Source organism: Poecilia reticulata, linkage group LG9 (genome assembly GCF_000633615.1).
Source record: "Poecilia reticulata strain Guanapo linkage group LG9, Guppy_female_1.0+MT, whole genome shotgun sequence".
NCBI classification, from domain to species: Eukaryota; Metazoa; Chordata; class Actinopteri; order Cyprinodontiformes; family Poeciliidae; genus Poecilia; species Poecilia reticulata.
Genome location: NC_024339.1, coordinates 24654399 through 24679520, shown reverse-complemented (window position 1 = coordinate 24679520; position 25122 = coordinate 24654399). Strand labels below are relative to the sequence as shown.

General features: G+C 36.4%; 1 protein-coding gene across 1 annotated transcript; it reads left to right on the top strand.

The window, feature by feature from the left end:
- Positions 1–3080: 3080 nt before the first annotated feature.
- tmem161b (transmembrane protein 161B) lies at positions 3081–20163 on the top strand. Its single transcript, XM_008418891.2, has 12 exons — positions 3081–3322; positions 9008–9111; positions 10637–10717; positions 11866–11963; positions 12089–12245; positions 12910–13061; positions 13144–13204; positions 14272–14412; positions 15808–15921; positions 17328–17502; positions 18173–18269; positions 18370–20163. Exons 1-12 carry the CDS (start codon positions 3320–3322, stop codon positions 18663–18665), a joined length of 1479 nt encoding a protein of 492 aa, XP_008417113.1. The 5' UTR covers positions 3081–3319; the 3' UTR covers positions 18666–20163.
- The last annotated feature ends 4959 nt before the right edge of the window (positions 20164–25122 follow it).

Genomic DNA, 25122 nt, shown 5'->3' with positions numbered 1-25122 from the left:
ACCATGTCCACCAAGTGTACCCATTTTCTGATGTTTTTGAGATTCTTTAACTATCTTTTGTAGAGCCCTATTATGTGCGATGTTGCAGATGGAGCACCATGTCTAGCTGCAGTATCTCAACACATTTTTAACCACACCTCTGAAGACTGTTGTAAGTAGAGCTAGATGAAATTGCAATCACATTGACATATCCATATGTGCAGTATTACAATCACAAGGAACCTCTTGGTTGCAATGTTTGGTATAATGTTGTTTCAAGTGTCATACCGTACATGCACCTGGTGTATGCCAGTAATGTGCAGCAACTGACCTGCTGGACAGACTTAATGTCGACATTGGATCAATATTTTGGTACTGGTCCCCAGCTCATTTAAGTTTTTTTCATTTTAAATCGCTAAAAAAAAACTCTTGAGTCAAATATCAGTCAATGCCTTATTTCTATTTTCAAGGGTTACCATTAGTGCTAGGCCTTCCCACTCTTCCTATACCTTGGCACCCAATTCAGTTTGTGGCCAAAATATCCACTTAGAAATGGAACACTCATTTAAGAAGAAGATGATCAATCATTTGAGCTTATTTCTCATAGCATGCTTAATTTTATATGCCAATATATAATGTGCAAACAGCTAGCAATCCTTTTGCAAACATCTTTACACAAGAACTTGTATGCATGTCAAGGAAGCACAAAAAGCTATGCTAAATGCTCTGAAAAACAAAACAAAACATTATTTCAATGAAGTTACTCTTGATTCAGGTTTTTATTCATGTATGGAATTTACTAACATAAATTCCATTTATATATAAATATACACTGCTCAAAAAAATAAAGGGAACACTTTAACATTTAAGTGAACACTGAAGTGTTCCTTTTATTTTAACCATATATATATATATATATGGTTAAAATATGGTTAAAATATATAAATGAAAAAGTATTCAAAGAAACAGACATAAACTACACAAATCTTATACCATATGGATGAAGCTGAGAATTGCATCATAATTATGCAGATGAACTTGTAGTCAGTACATGTTGCTCAGTGAGGATGAAAATCTCTAAAACCTTGTTGAATCTAGGCTAAAATAAAGCAGTTCTGATGGTAAAAGAGTGACCTAACCATGTGGTACTATGTCAATAAAATATAAATCGGTTGTTCAGTTGCAGGTTCTATTGTTTGGCATTTAAATGTGCCCCTTTAAATCTCAAATTTTAAGATGTAGAGGTCCCTGGCTTGGGATGCCTTTCTCCTTGAAAATGATGGCTATGATGTGAAACAGAGCTCTTTACACAAACATCCCTTAAATAAAAAACACACAACCCCGACACCCAAAAAAACAGGTAAAGGTCAACTGATTAGTGATTCTTGAGAATAGGGACAAAATGGGTTTTAATTTTCCCAATTTTTTTTATTATTATTATTTCTCAACCTTATGCATATGACAAACAATGTTTTGGAAATGTAAAGATGCTAAGATGTAGGCTCCCAGTTGCAAAATTTTTTTTAAATTACATTTTTAATCGACCTGACCCAGAACTTTGTCTTCACCATCTGACTAAAATAAATATAAAATAAATTTTTAATGACCCTTTTAGTGATATTTTTACTCATTTTTACAGATAAATGCTTCTGAAGAAACAAAAGAAATATTATTTAAAACAAAAAACAACAAAAAGTCCATCTGACAGTGCATGATGGAGTTGACGCAGAACTGAAGGTGGTGACAAACTAGTGAGTAAAAAGAAATATTTGATACATGTGAAGTAATGCAATTTATGTAAAATACATTAAAATGAATTAATTGTACATTTAAGTKAGATTTGACAACAATTTCACTGAAAGAGTCACAAAAACTCTGATGGAGTTGACATCTGACGGAGTTGACGAAATGCCAAACTACCTCAATTTATATGATTTTATTATGAAGGAGGCCATTTTGTAGCTCATCAGGTCCATGAAATTTTTACAGTATACTAAAATTAAGCATTTATTTCACAAAGTGTCATCAAAGTTTTGTAAATTGTCAGTTATGGAATTGACACATCATGGTTGTGATGAGCAACTTAGGAATAAAAAGAAGAAAAAACTAAATAACATAAGCTAACCAGAGCTAACTAGCCCTCTTAGTAAAGGAAGAGAAAGGAAGAGGTCATGGGGTCCTCAGACGTTCTGGTGCCCCCCAATAATGCCAGATTGTCTTACATTCTTTTTATGTCTGAAGGTGTTGACAAAAACTAGGGACAAATTTCAATGGAGTTGGAAAATATATAAAAATAATTTTCAATTCAATTTATTGATTCTTTTATAATTATTTATATGAATACTTATACTTAATGGTCATAATAATAATAATAATCTTAGTATTCCTTTAATTGTTTTAAACTATTATAATGTATTGAGTTCTGCTCCAGGACAAGGGATTTTAAAGACACCATCCACTTACTACAATGTTTAAAATAAAAAAATATTCTCCAAACACCAGGAAAATATACATTGTTGTGCTCACATGACCCAGGTTAGTTTAGTCAAATATTTGAAAAAATTATAGTTTGTGTATATTTTATTCAAATTTTGTGCTTTATCCATAGGACCCGTTTTGTCCCTATTCTCAAGAATCACTGTTACTCAGTCATAATTCTAAGAGCTATTTTACAGTGTAAAATCAGCTTGGGGTATCTCTGCACCAGTTTAAAATAGTAACGTAGTTCACTGTGTCCTGGTAATCTAAAATAACTGGACACACTTGGAGATTTTGTTTCTTTTAAATAGCGCATAATACACTGTCTCCTCTGTTATGCCTAGAAACAACTACAAATATGTCACGTGTGCTAATGATTTGTTGGTCCTTCCTGACTTAGGCGGTCCTACTGAATCACCACAGTCATCTCGCTCACGCCTGTATTAAATAGCACAAATAATACTTTTGATTAAATAAAATACACAATTGTGTATTAAAAGTATCCAAAGATTTCTTACATAGTAAGAGATTGTAGTACCTTAATGAGGTGGGAATACCATTGTTGTTGTCTCGAGTAGCGCTTTTTCACACAGGCAAATTTGAGGACTCCTTCTCACCCAGAGTTTCAGTGTGACCTCTACTGCAGTTGAAAATACTTGAGGGGGGAGGTTGAATCCATTGATTTTTCTAACGATGTAGCCTGAATTTGTAGAGATAGAGAGATACATTTTGTTTTGGTAGGAGACTGTTCATTTCTGTGCACAGCCATCGCAAGAAGGGCTTATGTGCTCCTTGCTACTTGATTTCGGAGTAGGGGCGCTGTGTGTTGCTGGGGTAGAGTCCGCTTTAGCAGCACTTCAACATGGTGAGTATGTCAGCAAGCACCTGAACGCAATGCTCTTTCGTATCTGTCGTGGTTCACTGATGATATATCAAATGGACATATTTCTATTATATTGAGATATTTGCAGTCGTTTTGCCGTTTCGTTTATGTTAGCTATTATATTTGTGAAAGAAGTGGTGTCATTTTAGCACAGCCTGTTAGCCATAGCAGGTGTCTGCATCTGTTGCTTTATCAGTTTGTTCTAGGTGTCAATAAGTTATGCGTTGGTTTGTTATGGCTAAGAAACATTTTTGTTTCAAGGCAGGCTTCGTTTATACTCCTGTGGCGGTACATTTGTTACACTTAAACCAGCATATCAATATACCTCTTAGCTTGCTAATTATAGTTAGCTAACATGGAAATAGCTTCCAGTTAAGGAGCCCACGTTAATGGAAAGACATATTTTTAGCCAATAATCAGAATTTAAAAAAATAAGATATGACTATTAATATGGCAAGAACAAAACCAACTTAGTGGTAAACATTTAGCCTGTAACTGAGGTTAAAGCCGTGTAGTGAAGGTTGTGTTGATTCATCTGACCTGCACGGTTTGACCTCAGGACGCCCTCAGGTAGACTGTCAGGATCATTTGACCCACCTAACTTTGGTGTCATTTATTTCTAAACCTGTGACGGATATTTAAATAGAACAACTTACCCAATTTATCTTTACTTGCATACAAACATAGTTATTAAAGCAAGTATAAATAATTTGGTCATAAAAAAAACCTTTAGTAGTTCTGTGATATGTTTTTTTTATCTTTTGAAAAGAAGTTCAAAATTCTTTTATGGCATAAGTATCAATGAGAGATATGCTATGGGATAGTTGCATATAAAACAAAAGCAACAGTGACTTGACTTTTAGATACACTTTCTATTAATCTCAAATAAAAAGGAGAACTCACAGACTTGACTAATCCTTTCATTACCCTTATGTTTGTAATCACAGACCAACATAAGGCTGATTTAGATATTTTCCAAGTCTGAATAAGCATAGGAAAGAAGAGTTTAAGCTAACCCATCAGCTAAATGTAGTATACAGTAATCATCACTTATCCCAATCATCTTTCTGTCCTTGAGTTTTAAATCCACCCATTCTTTATTTGCTTTCTATGTTTTTCTCCTTACAGACATTGATGTTTACAGTTCAGTCTTACTACTGTGAAGATATCTGCGTAAATTCATAGTCAAGTTTCATATTATACTTTATTGCTAGATAAGAAAAGAGTTGAGAGCCATTAAAGTTTGTGTCTAGAAGTATGGAATTTGAAATGGAAAATTTTTAAAAACTCTTATCAACAGTTGTCTTTTGTGCTCCAATAATTGCTACAATCTGATTTATAAGTTCCTAAATAGATTAAACACTCATTTATCAGGTAGCAATAAATAATGCTTTTGTCACATTGTACTTAGTCTTATAATTATTCCAAACCTTTTAGTCAAACGTTGCATTTCGCAGTTTAAATTGGATGACAAAAAGCTTGCGTGTGCACATTTGCCATAATGTTTAATTATATATTATTTCAATAATTTAGAGATACTGTTTATCTTTATTATATTTATTGCATGACTAATCTATCCACAATTTTTTTAATTTAATTCCAAAATGCCTTCACTAACTCTCTATACATTTTGATATATGAACGCTTATTGATATAAAACTACATCTCCTATGGAAGAGCTTAAAATGATAATAATAAAAAACCTGTATTATTTAGTCAATCAAATTATTGTCTAAATGTTTTGCCAACATTTCTTCAGTGGAAAATGCAGTAGATGGATAACATGTCTTACTTCATTCATTAGGGTCATTTGCTCATCTTTATGTCGGACCTCTGTGTTGAACCAATAAACAAATCATCATCAAACTCAGTGAATTATAAGCCTGGCGGGCCACCAGGTTTTACTTGTGCCCCCACCAAGCTTTGCACTGCTTAGTCTTTTTAAAATGTTTGCATTTTTTTAAGACTTTATAGTTGGTGTTTCGGTATTAATCTTCAATATTTCAATAACACATAATTATCAAGTTATATTTTCAAATTTCCTGCCAACTTTAAACATTTTTGAACTTATGAACACAACAGGCTTCTGGATGAATAACTGCCCTGGCACCCAACCTGAGCAAGTTTTCTGGGGGGGAAACCTTGAACTTGTTGTTCTCCACACTTGAGAAAACTTTCTTTATATGCCTTGCAGTACAGATGCAGCACATATATAGCATGGGAAAGTCATTGTTACAGATAAATATAATCACTGATTTGTGTTGCAAATGTTACCGTGATGTAAAGATTTAGATTGTAGAGTTTGTGTGAACTGCTGTAAAACGTTGAAGTTTTAATATGACAGGAATCTGATGTGCTCTTGAGCTTTTCTTGAGCAAACTGTTAGTTTCAAAACTAATCTGTTTTAACAAACCGAATGCAAGGATACCCATCTGCTGCAGGTATTATTTTGATTCCTTATATTCTTAGAACAGAATCCATAATGGAAAAACAAAATAAGCAAAACGTAAAAAAAATTTAACTCCGACCTAAGTTAGAACAGTTTCAATTTTAGTTTTTAGTATTTTGTATAGTTTCTGTAAAACATCCATTTAAGACCTTGCCATCAATTCTCTTCAACCTTTTTACGCTAATACCTATAACTGAAATTGAGTGCAACCAATTATCCACAGAAGTACAGTGAAAGTGTATGAATATGTTTGCATGGCACTGTGCATGGCAGACATTTGAATACAGACATCAGTTAGCTGTAGTAAAGGTCTCCGCTATTTAAAAAAAAATGCAAGGAGGTGACTAGATGTGGGGTAAATATAACATAATTTGTCACAGAATTTGACAGGAGTTTGGGCAACAGCGGTTAGCGGTCTCCTTCATTTTTACCCTGATATTTGATGATCATCTGTAAACCCAGGAGAAGTGGAGCTGAATGACGCTGGACAGCTGTCCGTCAATACATGTTTTACAGCTTACAAAGTTACTTCCATCCAGCACTTATAGATGGTGGTTATCACTGCAGCTCCAACAACCCCACCCCCCACAGATTTCATTTGGTTGTCGTGTGGAGGGGGTCAAGCAGACTGGGCAAGATAAGGGAGTACATGCTGGGTCAATTTCCCCTAGGCCTGAGATCCTTGCAGGTCCCCACAGAGAATGGTCAGCATTCGCCCGAGGAAGACTGTCTTCTTTTGACCTATATAGCATGACCATTACTCTGATGAAGAAATGTCTCGACTCAGACAGGTTGTGTTTGGTCACGCGTCAAGTATGAGTGAGTATAACTGCAACATAAATTGCTCCCGCCCTCTCCTGCAGTATGTTTGGAGATGCATTGACTCCATGTTTTGGCGCTCACCCCTTGCTGGACTACACTGGGGCTCCCTATGACCATTACAAAATTTAGTTGAGTGCATATAACTCACACTTTTATGTCCTCAATATATTTGTCACCTTCTGTACCACACTGGTATTGTTCTAAAGTATTACTCAGATTATTCTGTGCGCTGGGTTTTCACTGTATCCCTTATGTTTGTTATTCACTCCTACCTTAGAGGCAAATAAGTAATGACGGGTTTGGGTTTTCAGATCACTGGAAACAAAGAATGCAACATATTTCTTTTACTGTATGTTGATTTTCTGATAAAGAGGTCTACCTGGCTACCTACTGCAGTAAATGAGGCATAAATACAGAAAAAGTAACAAGGATCCTTAATGTCACCACTGAGCTAGAGATGACGAAAAGGTCTTATTCTGAAACCCAGCTTTGTAGTTAATACTACAGAGGATATCTGAATTATTTGAAAGGAACTTATTTACTTAAAATTACAGGGTGTGGTCATGATGTGAAGAAAACGCTGAAGCAACAGGATTTTTCAGATAATGGGTTTCCTAAGCGTAGTTTAACTGGCTCTAGTTCAAGCACTGCAGCCGTAGGACACCCCCTTGAAAAGGAAAACATTTTATCATAGATTAATTGGTCTTTTTGCTGAAGTGCGTGCAGGAAAAGATATAAATGATTCCTACCGATTGCCAAAGAGAAACCCACCAACAGATCTGAGCCAACAGCGGCTGGATAAAAGCACAGCTTGATGGGAATGATTCTGGCCTCTTAAACCTAAGTGAATATTGATCTGAGGGTTCTGGGTTGGAATTGAGCCCCTTTTGTTGCTAAATCTTTGGATAACAACCATAAAAGCTGTGTCTGGCCAAGAGACATTTTGAAACATGTGCCACACAATAGTTTGATGGGAAAAATTTAGTGAGACTTTAAATTTTCTGAAAATGCAACACTTATGTATTATGAAACGTGAAGCCGCTTTGATGCTATTGTAAACCATGTTTGAAGGATCTTCTTTAGTCTCCCTGTCATCTTTGTTATTCTGTTTTGTGAAATCTGGTTTTGTTAGTTTAGACTGCTGCATTTTGGGAAGTTTTTTTGGCATGATTTTGTTAACAGTTACTGTTTCGGGTCTTGTCATCTTTCTTCCATAAGCTCAGTAAGTTTAAGCTTGACAAAGAAGCAAAATTATGCATTTAGATGCATTAGTACCAGGAGTGTGACATTTCTGGGCATATAATAATCGGCGTAATGGTAAAAAAAACAATTCTGCACTTGAGCAGCTAAATTGATGTGGTATTTAAGATAACAGTAGTCACTCCTGACAAGCATCTCCACGGCCTTATACAAGTAAATGTATTAAAGAATCAAGTGTTTTTGCTATAGAAAAGCGGAATAATTTCCACTTGCTCCTTCGTTTTAGTCTCTGCATGATTTGGATTTGAAAATTAACTGAAGGTTGGTCATTTTAGTACCTTTTGCGGAAAACTGTAGACCTGAGGTTTGCTGTTGTTTAGGCTACTGAAACATATTCTTGAATGTCTTCAACTTTCTGTCCAGACCTGTTACTTTAATTCTCTAGCTCAATAAAGAGAAGTAAGGGAAATGTCACATCAACACTGGTGCCTTAAAAAAACTGACAAATTAGCAAGAATTTCTGTGGCACAAGACCTCATGATATTAAAGCTCCACTATATTTCTCGTCGAAGTGAAGACCGTCTTGTGAAGTTGCGGTCAGCAGAAAGTAGGGTCTGCTAATTTTATCTGCTGTAGACATAATGCAACAACTTGTGTCTGTACTTGTGAGTTATATTTTGAAGTAAAAAAAGAAGTAGTTCTCAATTTGCCTTGCTATGTTGATGGTGGATGAACAAAAACTGCTCACGGCAGTCATGTACTCTGAAAACACTGAAGACATCCCTCACTTAGTTTAAACAGCTAATTTATCATTTTACAAAAATGTTCATTATCTACAGCTCGACATCTGAAATCATTTGGTCAAATCTTATCTGGACTCTTTTACATTGAAGACAGATTCAATAACACTCTTTAAATACATTGTAAATCAGTCTATTGGGTGTAAATTGAGAGGAAAAAAAAACAGATGAATAACCTCTCAAACAATTTTGTTGTTTTTTCATTGTGTTTGGCTTTGGTTTTACTTTTGTGGTTGCTGTTTTTTAAGCCCTTTGTGTGTTAAGTGTATTTTTGAGAATGACAACACCGAAAGACCTGAATAACTTTTAAAAGTTGTGACTTTTTCTTTAGAGGATAGTTCATGTTTGTTATCATTTGAATTAATAACTAAGTGTATTTACTGTCTTTTCTCACAGGCTTTGTTTGGTGTGCAGCTGGTGGTTACCATGGTAATGGCCAGTGTAATTCAGAAAATTTTACCTCATTATTCCTTCGCAAGATGGCTCCTGTGCAGTGGCAGGTAACATATTATCATTTTTACCAGGCCTGATCCATTTGATGAGAGTTTACCTCAATTAAAATTAAACACTTTGTACATTTAAAATAGTTTTAAAAGAAACAACATTCAGACACCACAAATAAAAAAGCTGGTGTGTCTCTAGTTTTCCCCTTCATGTCAAAATTGAAAAACATTTATTACTTTGTTTACTATCCTGGATAGTCCAATATGTCACTTTTACAGTTTTATCCACATTAACTTGCTTGATGATGGCGTTAGCGAGCTGGCTAAGTTTCTGTCAATTTCTTTTACTGTCTGTGGCAGACATGTGGCAAAGACAATACTAGAGTGTGTGTCAGGATGGCTTGACAACCAGTTATATCATGGTATTCTCCTTACTGCCATCATTCAGTAGGCCTAATTTAAGCTTGCATAAATGTGCTGTGAAATTTTTGAGCATGACTTACTAAATCTTGACTGAATGGGTAATACAACGTGAACCTTGACAAAACTCAAAAATAGGCCTGTATTTCAGGAATATTTAATTATAGTAATGCACACCGAAGGCTCTTGTTCACCTTCACTGCTCCACAACATGGTGGTCATCGACCCTTCTCAGTTAAGTTTGGTTTTCGAGTATCATCCAATGTTCATGAAGAAAAAGCTATTTTTCTCTGTTGGAAGGCTTCAGGGTGACGTGTACAAAGTGTGTTTATAGTGTGAGTGATATTCAAGAAATTATGGACTGTATTTTTCTTGATTTGCTGAAACTTACCTGTACAGATTTGACACATGGCCTGACAGAGCTGTGTCTTGGATGCCCATGCATCAATTTGTCAATTGTTTACCCATCTATCCATCCATTCTTCTGTTTATCCAATCACTTCTCCCATCCATGACTCGAGTCGGCCATCAGCTCATCAGCCACTTTGTCCATTGATATTGCTGTTCTTGTGCACCTATTTGTTCATCTTTTAATCAGTCCATCCATGTGTCCATTTATCAGTCGGGGGGTCCATGTTTAAAGACTGAGCACCAAAATTATAAAGAAAGTCTGGAAAAGTATGGAAAATTAGAAGTAAAGGACAGCAGGGCCTCTAAACGTGGCTTAGAGATATTCTTTAGAAATGGCATTTTTCATGTGAATATGTACTTCTACACACATAACACTTAATAAGCTGTTAACAGGAAAATTGAGCAAAAGAAATTGTCTTACAGTCTAAAGTTGTCAGTGGGATTTAAACACAGCTGTGAGGATGGATTTAAAGGGAGCCGAATGTGTAGAACAGTGGGAGAAATTACCTTTTATGCACTCATACATGGTTACTATTTGAGTCTTTCTATAATAGTTTTCTTAAATCCAAGATGTACTCCACATCCATATTTATTTGCTCTTTTTGTACCTCAGCAATCACATAGTTTGAGTAAATTTAGCTTCAGTCTGTTTCTTCTTATCCATCTCCACAAAAATATCTGCTTTTTGTACCTTTTTACTGCCATATTCACTGCTTGATAAAATGTCTCTGTCCTTTTATCTTCTTCGCAGTTTGCGGTGGTATCAGCACCCCACGGAAGATGAGTTGAGGAACTTGGCTGGGAAACAAAAGGGACAGAAGAGGAAAGACAGGTTAGACGATTTTTGGGGGAATTTTGGAAGTGCAAAGACACACGGACAGTACACAAGTATTCCTTTTTGGAGAATGCAGATGATTTGGCTGGATAAAAAACAAAGTGATGTCAAGAAAAACATTTTGATGTTTTGTTTTTAAGGACTGTTTGAAATCCGATGGAAGACAGTTTGTTTTGTGTCTTTACGGCACTTTATTAGAGTTCAAAGCAATCCATCCTGTTTGTATCTAGAAAAGCAGGTCCTTCTTCTGGGGAGGGGATGGGATTGCTACATTTCATGCTATTTTTGAGACAAGATGGTTTAAAATACTTTATTTTTCTAAGAACTGATCTGTCTTCAAAATGGTCAAATATCATTCTGGAAAATGATTTTCCTTTAAGATTATTTTGTAACTCATAATTTGCTTAACTTAAAAATGATGCTGACAAAGGTTACACCATATGTCTAACTTGTAACTTTAGCTGTTTGTCTTTGTACTCCCCCGTTGAAGTGTGTATGTAAATAAGGTTCATCTTCAAGTTAATCCTTGCCATACCACATGTTATATCTGAACTTGAGACGTTTCTGTAGGCTTTTCTCTGACCCGGTGTGAGTCAGGTCAGGTCTCTCTAGCACCACATGCTCAATAATTCCCTAAAGAAAAAAAAATGGACCGCGATCCTTTTCAACTCATTCCATGCAACTCCGTCCTCTTTGTTAACAGAGTGACTCCCTCAGTCAGGGGTGGAGTTAATCCTCATTTTTTCTGTCAGGTGTCTCGTAGAAGAAATCTGTCCCAGGCATGTTTGGCGCTAGAGTCTTACGGTGGTATTGTATTTCTGAATCCAGGACATAAGCAGCAGGTCTCTATTCTCCAGCTGTTAGTGTTGGCCTCCCCTTGTTAACATAAGAGAGGCTGCTAACTATGTTCCTTTTTTTATGAGCTTGTTAGAGTAGAACATTTTTATTTTAATTCATAAATTCAAAGTTAAAACATTTCTCTCGAACAGATAATGCTGAGGTAATTGAATTCTTATATTTGCACTGAAGGCGCAAATATACAAATACACACATTGTTCTGCCACAATGTGTGTATCTGTATATCTTATAAAACTGTGCATCTTTTTCTCTGAACTTTGGTGTTTTGCTCCCTTATTTCCCTCTAGGAAGTACAATGGTCACATAGACAATAAACCGCTAACCGTTCCAAAGGACATAGACCTGCAGCTGGAGACAAAATGCATCACAGAAGTCGACACATTAGGTACTTTTCCAAACATTTCTAAGTCCGAGAGATAATCAAGCTGACTTCTTTCTAAAAATGTCTTTAAAGTTTCTACTTATTCTATTAATAATCAAAACTTTTAAATGTCTTCTTTTCCCCCTCAGCATTGTACTACTTCCCTGAGTTCCAGTGGCTGGTGGATTTCACTGTAGCAGCTACTGCAGTGTATCTGATCACAGAGCTTTACTACAGCGTAGCCCAGCCCTCAGGAGAGATGAACATCAGTGTGGTCTGGTGCCTACTTGTACTCGCCTTTGTCATGTATCCTTGCATCATTCTCTCAGTTCTGCTTCTCATTTTTAATTGGAAATTCATGTGAACGAGTGCCAACAGATGTCCTGCTAAAACCCACGGTGTTTATTCCTACAGTAAACACCACAAATACAATAAAAGTAATATGTCACATCATTGACTTTACCTTTCTCCTGCTTTTCTGTTATGTTGAATGATTGTAAAATAACACATTTTATTCTTGCCACTGACCAAACAGATCAGTCGTTCCCGTTTTGTTGACCAGACTCAGTCAGTTGGTGGCACTTTATGCCTGTGCTGCAGAATGAAGGGCCCCTTTTTCACAACCCAGTTGACTGATTTAGTGGGGCCGCTGGGGGTGTTGGTACCTATCTACAGCCATTGGTGTTTACAGAAGCTCTCCTCCTTGGCCAAATTTCACACAGAAAAATATACAAATGCACACCCCAGTTTCTTCGTTTTTGCTTTGGTCTATGATGTACAATTCCAAAGTAACATATTGAAGCTTGTAGTTTTGTGACAGAATGTTTAAGGTGTGTGAATATATTTGCAAGGCTCTATAAGGCATATAATTGTGAATTTTTTTTTAAACTGGACTGGTAAGTTAAAAAATTACAGTTATTTAGGTGCTTAAGTATCATTTCAGTTCATTTCCTTGACTTTTTCTCCATAGTAAAATCCTTTTTTCCCTCACGGCCCACTACTTCAAGCTGGAGGAAGGAGGCGAGCGATCCCTCTGCATTACATTTGCTTTCTTTTTTTTTGTCAAAGCTATGATCATTCTCATTGTTACTGAAAACTACCTGGAATTTGGTCTGGAGACAGGTCAGTGCACCACCGTCGCTCTCACAAATCACTTTTTCAACTTTTTATCACTTGTGGTAAGTCACTGTTTCTTCACTCTTAGGTTTTGCAAACTTTTCTGACAGTGCTCAACAGTTTCTGGAGCATCAGGGCTTAGAGTCACAGTAAGTACATTAAATATTTTTTATGCTTATTGTGCCCATAGTTGTGATCAAAGGGTGTTTTAATGAAAAACAAGTATAATATTGTAGTAGAATTTGCTGTATTTATGCCACATCATAGTAAAAACAAAAACCTTACTACTGTCTGTCTGCTCCCCTAAAATTACATAGCTCTCACTTTAACTCCTAAATCCATTCTGATGGTCCATTGAAGCATGGGCTCTACTCAATCTCTTGAAATATGCCATGGTGTCTTGGCAATAATTCAACAGAACTATGTTTATACTTAGCTCCTCTGACTCTTTTTGAAAGTACACAGGATGATGTGCACATTGGTTCCAATATCATTAATGCGTAGTGAGCTGATGTTTGTACGGAAGCTTTTATGTTCATAAAACGGTATAAAAAAATGTGCTGAAAAGCTATGACTTGGCTACTTGATTTTTTTTTATATTCTTTTTACTGTGATGTCTTTGGACTCTAGCCGTAGTTCTGAAACGTATACCGTAGATATTTTTTAACCACAAATTTTCCAAAAAAGCTAATCTTGAAATTATGCAGCTGCATTATAATAGTTTTTTTTTTTTTTTTTTTTTCAGACAGTAAATATCTGTCTTCTGTTCAGGACGTTTGTATTCGGCAGATGTTCAGGGTTTGGTTCAACGTCAGCATCCCCATCCCTAAGCATTTAAAAATGCTTATACATGTATCTTTCTGCACACCTGTAATATTGTGGACCAAGCAACCTGATTCAGCATTTCTCATCTGGTTCTATGTCGGACTTGAAATGAATTTTAAACAAGCCGTGTGCACATGGTTTTGAACTGGTTCCACATACGTTTCTTACTACTTTCACATTATATTCAGAATCTGGAGTTTCGTATTGTTGCCAGGTATTTAACTCATGGATAAGGCTGTACTCGGCACCTGTGCTTGTGTACAGCTGCTCTCTAATCAAGTTCTCTCTTCATAGCTATGTTGCTGTTTGTTGAAATTAGGGTCATTTGGAAGATGACCTCTTTGAATTGGGACTTCCTTTCATTTGCATTTGTGTCATTTCTCTTTCACAGGGGCCCCATATCTAAGCTCACCTTCAAGCTGATCCTGGCCCTGCTCTGCTCTCTGATTGGAGCATTTCTAACGTTCCCTGGCCTACGTTTGGCCCAAATGCACCTAGATGCACTTAACCTAACCACAGCAAAATTTACACAGTGAGTGTCTTGCAACATTGTACCCCTCTGCTTTAGGAGACATTTTTTTTGTATTCCTTTAACATTCAGTTACTCTTCATAGACAGTTTTAATACCCTACTTATCCATTCTTTATTCACTTTAAAAAAAGAAAAGTTCAGTTAAATTTAAAAAACGAAAATTATTTATTTTATATCAATATATGTATATATACATTGATTGGATCCGCACTATTTGTGACCTGAATGACACATCTGTTGAGCCTCCAAAGCACAAACAGTGAAACGCTGAGGAGCTAATGAGCTAGCAGTAGTCTAAACTTGCCACAGTAAAATGTGAGCCTGGATACCAGAAGCCTCCAAACACCGGGTGCAGTTCTCTGTGGTGCATTGACCCACTTATACTCTGTGGCGAATGAAATCAAACAGCAGGAAGATTAGACGGTGAGCCCATGCTGTGCCAGTATTTCTTCTTCTTTTTCTTTTTTTTTTTGTTGTTGCTGTGTTTTGTCTTGAATTAGGCAAATCTAAAGTGAACTGAAATGCAAGTTTTACACGTGATGCTGACCACATTTTGGTTAGTTGTAGGTCTAGGAGCTAGGTACCTTATATTCTAATAAAAGTGTTTCTTTCCTCCGATAAAGTTAAAATAAAGAGAGAAGTAATGTATCAGATCCATGTCTAATATTTTTGGATTTGAAAATGAATAAAATGTATTCATTAAGCACTACCACCTGTTTAGCTGTGGAACTTATTTGGTTGACAAAAATAACATGAAGGGCACACATAAGCAAACATCTTTTTCTTGCTGATGTTGGTGTAAGCTTTTTAGACTAGTCTTGTTCTTTTTTTTTTTTTCTTCTTGGACCTTAAACACATCCTGTTCAGACTGGTCACCCATTCAGTCCCCAAGGATCAAATGATTATATTTTGAACAGTCAAGCAGAAAGGTCTTATATTGTTCTGGGTATGTGCGATACAAGAGATCGCTCTGTGACTGAGATGAAGATATCTTCAGTTTGGTCGTTTTTCTGTATAAGAACTCGCTGGGTGGCATGTCTCTGGCCATGATAGGAGGTGCTGAGCAGAAAGCACATTGCATTCACATAATCCACTTTGGCATAGTAGCCTTTCCAAAATGGCTTCCTCTTCCATTTCCCTCCATAAGTGCCATAAGCTTACGTTGGCAAACCCTGTAACTAGAGGGGATTATTTCCAGTGCCCTCAATTTTTTTTTTTGCCATGTAAATATTGTCACCTCTTTCATGGAAGGTTGCATTTCTAAAGTCTGTCCTTGTTAACTTCACATCGGGGTTAAACATGTATAACTTCAGGTTAGCTTAAGTGAAAATGATTAGAAAATGTTGGAGTAAAGCTTACTGAATTGCCTCTGCTTCTGTTCTTTATTGTTTCACAGAACTTTGCTTTATATCAACTTCCTCTCCCCCCTCATCATGGTCCTGCTGTGGGTAAAGCCCATTACCAAGGACTACTTATTGAATCCCACTCTTGGGAAAGAGAGTGTGCCTTTGTAAGTAAAAGTTTTGTGTACACCATGCTATACTATACTCTAGCATTTTTTTCCTCATAAATATAATATTAACTGTGTGGTGCTTTGACATTTTGGAAAATGTGAAATTCTCATGTAGTTTTTGTATGAGCAAAAATATGTTTTTGCTCATAAAGAAGAAGCTTGTAGTTATTTTTAAATGTAAACTTAAGATGCTTTAGTTAATCAATTTTTTTAATCATGTGGTTCATGATGATAAATGTAGAAAAAATGTCCTTATTTCTCTGAAAAAAAAGCACAAATACATAGACCAAGTAGCTCTATCACCATATGCTAATTTATTAAAAGTGGTGGCTGTTTATATATTGTTGAAAAAGCAACATCACACATAAAAGATGTTGTGAACTTGCTGTCTTTTTGTCATTTTTCCACCATAAGCAGCTTTTTGTGTTAGTACAATAACCAGCATATGGATTGTCATCATAACCGTTCTACATCAGCACCATGCTGTGTCAGCAGTAGCCTAGTGGCAGAGAGTCTAATGCAATAGAAGAACGTCATAATTCTACAGTAAGACAAGTTGCAGATAGATCATTTTGTCCATCAGTTCTCATAGAAACCAGTTTAACATTTTTTTGTCATGATTACGTGTTTTAAGTTGGGTCTTTTTGTACTTTTTAAAACTTTTTTTATTAAACTACAACATGAGGACATGGATGCTTATCAAGCAAAACGATAAAACCGTAGTAATGTTTAAAGATCTATTTTTAAGCTTCAACTATGTCTTTGTTTGGCATTATTACACAAATGATTTCCTCACTCTGCAAATGAGCTACTTTAATTTAGATTTTTTTTTACTAATCAGCTACTTATAAGTCAAACAAGCAGACTGGGAAAAGTCTCTTCCCTTTGTGTTTTAAAGAGAAGAAATAAAACCAAAGTAAACTTAAGTTTACAACAGTGGGTTAGAGGAAGCGCTGTGTTTAGTTCATAGAAGAAGTGACGGCAACATATACATCGTCTTCACCGCAAAAAGAAAGTTGTTTTCTTTAACTCCCCTCTCATCATTAATTCTAAGATGTTATCCTCTACTTGTTGTTTGAAGTCTGTCGTGTATCTAACTTTCTTCTGCCTTTGACATAGGCCTTTATGCGCATCAAGGTCAAACCTTATTAAGTTTAATTTCATGTTACACTACCCCCTTTTCACCTTTTTATACCTCAATTTCACCCTCTCTTGCTTTTTCTTCTGAGCTGTTTGTGGCTCTCTTTCCTCCCCTTGTCATTTCTTTCTGTCTCTGTGTCTCTGCTTACCACCCAGATTGGTGCTTTCACGATGTGTTAAGTTTGTGGAGCAGAAAAAAACTGCCTTTTTTTTTTTTCCCCCCTGTTTCTCCACCTTTATTTCCACCTTCCCATTAATGCCAGGATGAGCGAGCAGACGTATGATTCGTTGCGGTTATGGGTTATTATACTGATGTGTGTGCTCCGGCTCGCCATGATGAGACATCACCTGCAGGCCTACCTCAACCTGGCACAGAAAGGTGTGGACCAGATGAAGAAGGAAGCAGGACGGATAAGTACGGTTGACCTGCAGAAGATGGTAACTACTTTGTTCATAGTTTTTGCTTCTTTTAAACCACAACGCTGCAGCTGTTTTCTTCATAAATTGTACTATTTAAGAGACTCTAAACTTGGCACCTTGTTTAGTATTAAATATTGAATAGCAGCCATGTCTTCTAGAGTTATAGCTTTAGTTTAGAATAGTTTTGAAAGTGTAGATAATTGAATGGTTGTGCCATGTATTATGTGATATCTTCGATTTAAATCTACAAATATTATGGTTTTGCCATTTTCCTTTATAACTATAGATATAAATATGCTACTATTCTAAATTCCACTAATTTGCATTGAGGTCTGTTACCGATGTGTTGATTAATGTCTACTGTCCTCAAATTCTATTTTTTTTTTTAAATTTTGCTCACGTTACGGTTTTAGGAACTAACTAATCAGATTATTTGTTGTTGCCATTGTTCTAACTTACTTTTTAGTTATTATTTTAAGATCATTTTAAATACCAAGAAAACTTAGAGAATTCACTGCTAACTAAAATGGTCTAATTTTCAGTTTGATTGGCCCTGACGGAGAACCAGCCATTCAGAAATTCAAAAAGTCGGCCAGTGACGATGTTGGATTCACATGATGAATGTTTGGAAATGTCTTGTCTTGCAACTGTTTTATAATCTGCACTAATGCCATTCTTCTTTGTCTAGATTGCACGTGTTTTTTACTACTTGTGCGTAATCGCACTACAGTATGTGGCACCACTGGTGATGCTGCTACATACAACTTTGCTGCTAAAAACTTTAGGTGAGTCACTCCTTAGTATTTTACTTTTGTGTTGAATAGTCTTTGCTTTCTATAACATCAAGCCATTCTTTTCCCCTTTTTTTTTCTTCACTTGCATTAGGTGGTCACTCCTGGTGGGTCTATCCTGAAGAAGACTTGCCTTGCCTCCATGAGATAAACTCTGATTCTGTTATCGGAACAGAACAAATAGCACCTCTAAAACCAGATACAGTGGTGGAAACCGGAGCCCGGGCATCTGTGGCCCAACTCTCAATGGCTCTTGGGGGCTTACGGACTGTTTTTAGCCCGTTACTTTTCAGGGGTCTGTTCTCCTTCTTCACCTGGTGGATTGCTGCCTGCCTGTTCTCCACCTCTCTTTTTGGCCTCTTCTACCATCAGTATCTCATGGCGGCATAGCATCAGCAGCAGTCCCCAAATGTGGCATTTAAACCCCTACTTTTCTGGACATGGTCAGAAAAGGACCTATTGGGGGGGCTACAGAGGCCCACTCGTGACTCTGCTCCACAACTCTTCCTCCGTCACCTCCATGTCTCTGACCATCTCAGAACAACTGATCATATCATCAGAGCTCTTGGTTTTGCTCCCAGTGCTTCCTCCACAGATGACTGTGAACTCTTATTTGATTTAACTTGCATAGAAGTGATGTTTTTTTTTTTTTATTATTCAATCGAGCAGCAAAAGCTCTAAGTCTTTACGAGGCTCACCATTAAACACAGAGGTAAATAAATCAGTGTCATCGGCAAAGTGACATAAAAACTCTACAGACAGATTTATGAATTTTACACAATAAAATAATCAGAGATTCAGATTGTCATTAGTAAATTGAAAAATGGCTTTCATGCAATTTTGCTTTTCTGCATAGAAACGGGTGACTAAAGCCATTTAGTGACTGCGGGCTACATACCGTTATTCGGTAATCTCAAACATTCTCAGATATCTTTAACTATAAATAAAAACATAATGCAGCTCCTTTAATGCTTTCCAACAAGTCAATTAGAGTACGAATTTTAAAATGTTACCATTTTCTTTAAATTGTCTCTGATTTCAATGATCGCCAGGTCATTCTTTTTATCGTAGCACATTTTATCGATTTTACTGGTATGAAAGTAAAATTACTACAATTTTACTGATTTAGCTTGAAATTTTGAATAAAACGCATAATCTATTTAAAATCTGAAACCTGAGGCTACCCCTCTACCAAGAAATTAAAACATATTGATTAGAGTAATTACAAAATTATTACCTATCATTTGTCTTCAATGCTATTTTGATGTGTAAATTAACTGAAAAGTATAATATAAACAGCCGCTAAATGTATCAGTTATCAAATGCTAAATGAAAGAATATTATCTATTTTGACACTCGGCTTTTCACGAATAACAATGGGAGTCAAATCTTTTGAACAGTCAAATATATTTGACATTAGCTGACTGTTTCGAAGCTATCTGTTTAGGTCTTAGTGGACTGGCCAACAGAACTACCACTTGTATGAAATAAACAATAATGTTTAGAGAAAAGTGTTAATTAAAAAGATAGGCGAGTGGTCCTCTTTTAGTTTCCACTCACTGTAATTTTTGTCTAGAGTTGAATTTGGAAATATTGTTGTCGAAGGAAATGTGAATCACCCACAGAAATACCCGTTGGTGGATTGTGAAGAAGCTACATTTAAATCACAGAATATCTGGATCATTCTAATCAGACTGTTTTCTTTTTCCTTATCATTTTTGTGTTTTGTGTTTGTTTGGAAACTGATTTCTACCATGATTTGTTCACTTTTTGGTTGCGTCTTGCTCTGGTACAGGTCATTTCTCCTCTTCACCGGTTCTTATTTTTGTAGGTTTGGTCTCTTTGTTCCCAATCTGTTTTGGATAATAAAATTGGTTGTCTACCTCGGGATGTTTTGTAAACGCCATGCGTCAGTTTGTGTTCACTTTCGGAACATTTTGTACCTGCTTTGACAACCAGCGTTTTTAAATAAGTGTCCTATAATCTACTCGCAGACTACTGTAAGGAATGTGCGTTATGACTATAATGGCTATTAATTATCCTTCTGCTGGAGGTTGCTCATAGTTTCAGTTTAATCCGGGGTCAAAAAGTGTCAAATTTTATAAGACTGAAATGACCCAAACAGGGATCTGAACCACAATCTTAGGAAAATGGGTTTTATTTGAATCATATTTGTTTAGCATTTATTTTTCTTTACAATGATACAGATAATTAACTACCTAAAGAAACAAACCAATGCTCTATGGTTAAGTACATGGCTATGAAATGGAAGGAGGTTGGGACCAAAAGGAAACAGAATGGGGTTATGAGTTGTTCTTCACTCCTTAAGTCTCCTAAAGTTTTGTTTTACTAGAAATATTAACCTGTTTTTTTTTTTGTTTTTTTTGGTTTGTTTGTTTTTTTGTTGTTTTTTTGTACCTGAAATGTCTTACACAGTCTTAAAACGTTGAATTAAGGACCAGTGAGTTTCTGCTTGGAAACTGTAGTCCTGCTCGGGTTTCTAGAGTCGGAGAGACGTGATGGTTTCTCCTCAGCTTGAAGTTGATGTGCTTAGAGCTCGCCATACAGGACAAAGTCGAATTTAAAAATGGAAGGATTTCTGGTGTGTTTGTCATGTTTATAGTTTGTTACCTTCATGGTTTTACTTGAGCCATTTTAGTGGGCGTGTGAGAGGACTAATATGTTTTACGGGAGGCCAGCATGTGTGGGGCTCAGTCGGAGTAACAGCTTATGCCCCTCTGTCTGTCTGCTGGTAACGTGTTCACTGCTGATCGTCGGCTGTATACTCAAAGGGCATTGTTATGAAGAGAAGTCAGCTGCTGTTAAGATGGCACTTTTTTTTTTTATCTCGTACATTTAATTGTGCATTTTCAGATTTCTTTTCTTAAAATCTACGTTTTTAAAATGGTGCCAAGTAAGGGTCCTGTCACCCAACAACCCTGTGCTTTGTTGCTGAAGGTTTTGTTTCTGCTACTCTGAAACTACACTACAGCTCTGCGGCCTTCAGTTTTTCTGTAGATCTGACTTGGTACATTGGGAATTAGCAGTTGCGGTTCACATAAGAACTACATGTGTTCAGTGAGTCTTTGTGGATCGTTCTACGTCGGTAGGAACGTATAAATATGCGCACAAGGAGTCGTCGTGCTGTTGACTCACTTTTCCAACACACTTGCCCAGTGTTATTAGGAATGTAGGGCACATTGTGTCAGGTTAATTTCAAATTACAGTTTTCTTTGGTTCAGCTGGAGTTTATGAACTCCAGACGTCAGTTTTGTATACAGCAACATATTCCAACAACACCATGTCAACATTTCTAAAATCCTGATTTTCAGTCTTAGCTTTAGTTTGTGTCTGTTTGAAACGATGGGAAATATGCACATAGCGAATGTATCAATCCTGCCTGATTTTTAGATTGTGTTTTAATAAATTGATTTGAGTTGATTTAACCCCCTTCCACCCACTTCCCTGCAATTTTCAAATTCATTCCTTGTCAAATGTGTTTAATCTGAATCTCATCCTAATCATATTTGTTGTAATCATTTATTTTTTCATCAATTTTTTTTATATTTATTTGCTTATGCTTGAAAACATTTCTAATTTGAATTGTAAGCCGTTCATTTTGTTGTTGAATTGCACAATGGCTAAAAATTATTTTTTTTTATGTGTTTGACAAATCTGTGAGAGATTGCCTTTTTATTTAATGGCCTGGTCTGGGTAATTGAAAATAATATTTTGGATATTTTCAGAATCCACTGTGCAGATGAACAGATGTTGATATTTTCAGTTTTTTACCACTGTAAGTGTTTATTACTCATTTTTGGGTTCACAGACTAAAATAACACATGTTGTTCTGTCATGTATTTATTTCTGCTTTAGATTTTGTCTTAAATAAATTATGTTCTTTACTTTGTCCTTTTTTCTTTTTTGTGTGTGTTGTACAGCCTAACTGTACAACACACACAGTTAGGCTGTGTGTGTTGTACACAGCCTAACTGTGTACAACACAGTTAGGCTGTACAACACAGCCTAACTGTGTTAGAAACACTGTAGGATTAGTGTTTCTAATCCTACAGTATTAGAAACACTGTAGGATGTTTTTTACATTATTTCTAACAGTTTTTATGTAGGGTTGTTATGCAGATTTAAGACCCAAAATGTGATTCTTTGTTCCAACTTTCTAAGCTTTGTAGGGTTTGAACTCACTTAGCTGTCCTCCTCGTTGTGCTTAGTAGCAAGATTGTCTGCGCATAAGATTCTCCTACTGCCAAAAAAATGACATTATGTTAAGACTATTTGGTAGAGGTGACAATTAATGTCTCCAAGCACTGTTGGTGTATCGGAAGTTCCTTGGAATGCCTTTCCTTTTCAATTATAGCATGCAAGTGCAGAGACACACAGAGGTCCATGTCACATTGCTACTTATCAAACTGGGAAAGACAAGAGAACATGCTTTACAAATAAGACAAATTGGTATTGATCTTTCTAAGTTATTAAACGTCTACAAGGGAATGACTACTCGCTTACATACGTTCTAGAGTCGAGAGCAATAATTAAATAGTTTAAAATACCTGGAACTAACAAACCAGGATGGACAGAAACTTTGAGTTTATTATGCTAAAAACATAGGATGGTAAAAGCAGGGAAAAACCTCCAATATTCATTTTCTTTGGATTATTAATTGTTTCGAACAGCAATTTATTTTAAGGCACATCTTGACCATGAGCATGCTCATGAGCAACAAGGAAAGTAGGGGGAGGGAAGAGAAAAACTAAATTCTGAAAAGATTTTTACTCCGAGTTGAGAATAACATAATGGTACTTAAAAGTCCAGTTTTTAGTACAGAACTCCAAGGTCCCAAACAAGTTAATGTTCAGTTAGGAAAATGAAGTGGCTGTTGTGGTTCAGCGTCTTTTGTATGTATGAACCGTTCCACGTTCTTGCTCAATCTGTAATATTGATTTTTGGCAGTCAGCGGTCATTGATTTACTTCTCCTTGTTAACCGTCTCCATTCTCCGGGGAACGGTTTGTGGATTCAGGGATGAAACGACAAACGTTCCCAAAACTCCTCTCAATGTGCGCCATTCTCTGGGAGTAGCATCGGGGCAGTTAATACAGGCCGAGTGCCATTGTAGCTGTGAGCGGGAAAACTGGGCCAATGCATTCATTCATAGGTAGACAGATCAATAAGACAGCCTCCAAAACAAACCACTGGAGAGGCTCCTTTATTCCTCTTGAGTGGGGCCTTTTCACAGAGGGCCCCTCTTCGTAGAGCAGAGACCCCCACCCCTCCGTCGCCACAACACAGCCGAAGAACCGAGAAGCTTCTGAAGGGGTCGACGCTACAAAAGCAGGCTTTCTGTCTAGCACAGAAGGGCTAACCCATCCCGATGTCGATTGTGAGAAGCGGCTGCCATACTTACATGATTGACCTGACCTTCTCCCGTGAATGGCCGAAAAGAGAGCACTTTACATTGCTTGACCTCCTGTAACCTAGTTTTAGGTGTTTTTTTTTTCTCTTCATTGATACCTTCAATTAAAAGCAAGTGAAAAGATTTATAGATAAAGGCTTTTTTTTTTTTTTTTTTTATAATAGCACGTCAATTACAGAATGACTGAGATCATAGCAATTATCCTATTTATAAAACATCCAATCATATTCTTTTCTAAACCGTCAAAGCAGATACAAAGGCGGTGCAAAAATACTGAAGTGTGTTTACAGATGTGAAGTATGTTTTTTTTTTTTTTGTTATTTTAAACTTGCTTTTTAGAACAAACGTAGATTGTGAGCCGCATCAAAATCCCTCAACGCCACCTTTTTAATCTGCATAGAAAAAATATTTTTCATGACAAAGTTTTGATCAGAAGGTCAAACAATTTTCAAATTATTCACGCTTTCTCTGAGTAACAAAGAAACCACATTTGGAACAGATTCATGTTAAATAATGAATGACAAACACAAGTGAGAAATCCACAGTGGACATTTCGCTTTAATGGTAAAATATAGAAGGTTCAAGGTTTTTATTTGTCATTTTTGCAGAGATCTGAGAAAAAGCATGCAGAGACACAGGGCAGCACTCTGTCACAGGTTGCTAAAATAAATCAAAAATAATTATAGTCAACTGATAAATGTGTTTAAAAATTTTAAAAGAAGTTGAAGTATTTTTAAACAAAGAGGCATTGGAGATATCAATGAAAGTAGTAATGCCAGCTATAGGCAACAGGTAGAAAGTATTAGAGTAGTGTTGATATAAAATGAGAAGTGCTTTATATGCAAACTTAAAAATAAATGTCATGACTACATGTTTTTAAAAAAGTTTTCAATGTCGTATATAAAACAGTAATTAAATTCTTTGTTTTGTGTTCGAATGGTTGGGAGCAACAGAAGTTATGACGCAAAGTCAACAGCAGAATATTTTTACAATGATCTGAAACAATAGAGTGTTTGATGATGAATTAATATCATCAAATAAGTTGAAGCAAACGCTTTTTTCCCAGAACTCATCCAGTAATAAAGCTTTCTGGATTTGTCTCGGACTCAACCAGCTTCTGGCAGACGGGGAAAGAAGTGCACAAGAAGTCCTTATGAACTGTATTAAAATCGCCACTTAGATCAAATCTGAGGTCTGCTGAAACGGCTGGCTGCCCTCATTCTAATCACTACTGCTCTTACATTGATTTTTTTTTTTCTCTGATTAACACTGTTGCTTTGGGGTTTCCACGCTTCATTGTTGTGTGTCTTTAATTAGCAGCCTCCTGAATGACTGCGCCACAGACAGAAAGCAACAGTCCAACTGTGTGTGTGTGTGTGTGTGTGTGTGTGTGTGTGTGTGTGTGTGTGTGTGTGTG

Bases quoted from the DNA above. Each gene is read 5' to 3' on its own strand.
- tmem161b (XM_008418891.2), top strand. The intron at 10,718-11,865 runs GTTAGACGATTT...ATTTCCCTCTAG, and splicing joins GGACAGAAGAGGAAAGACAG to GAAGTACAATGGTCACATAG. The intron at 14,413-15,807 runs GTGAGTGTCTTG...ATTGTTTCACAG, and splicing joins ACCACAGCAAAATTTACACA to AACTTTGCTTTATATCAACT.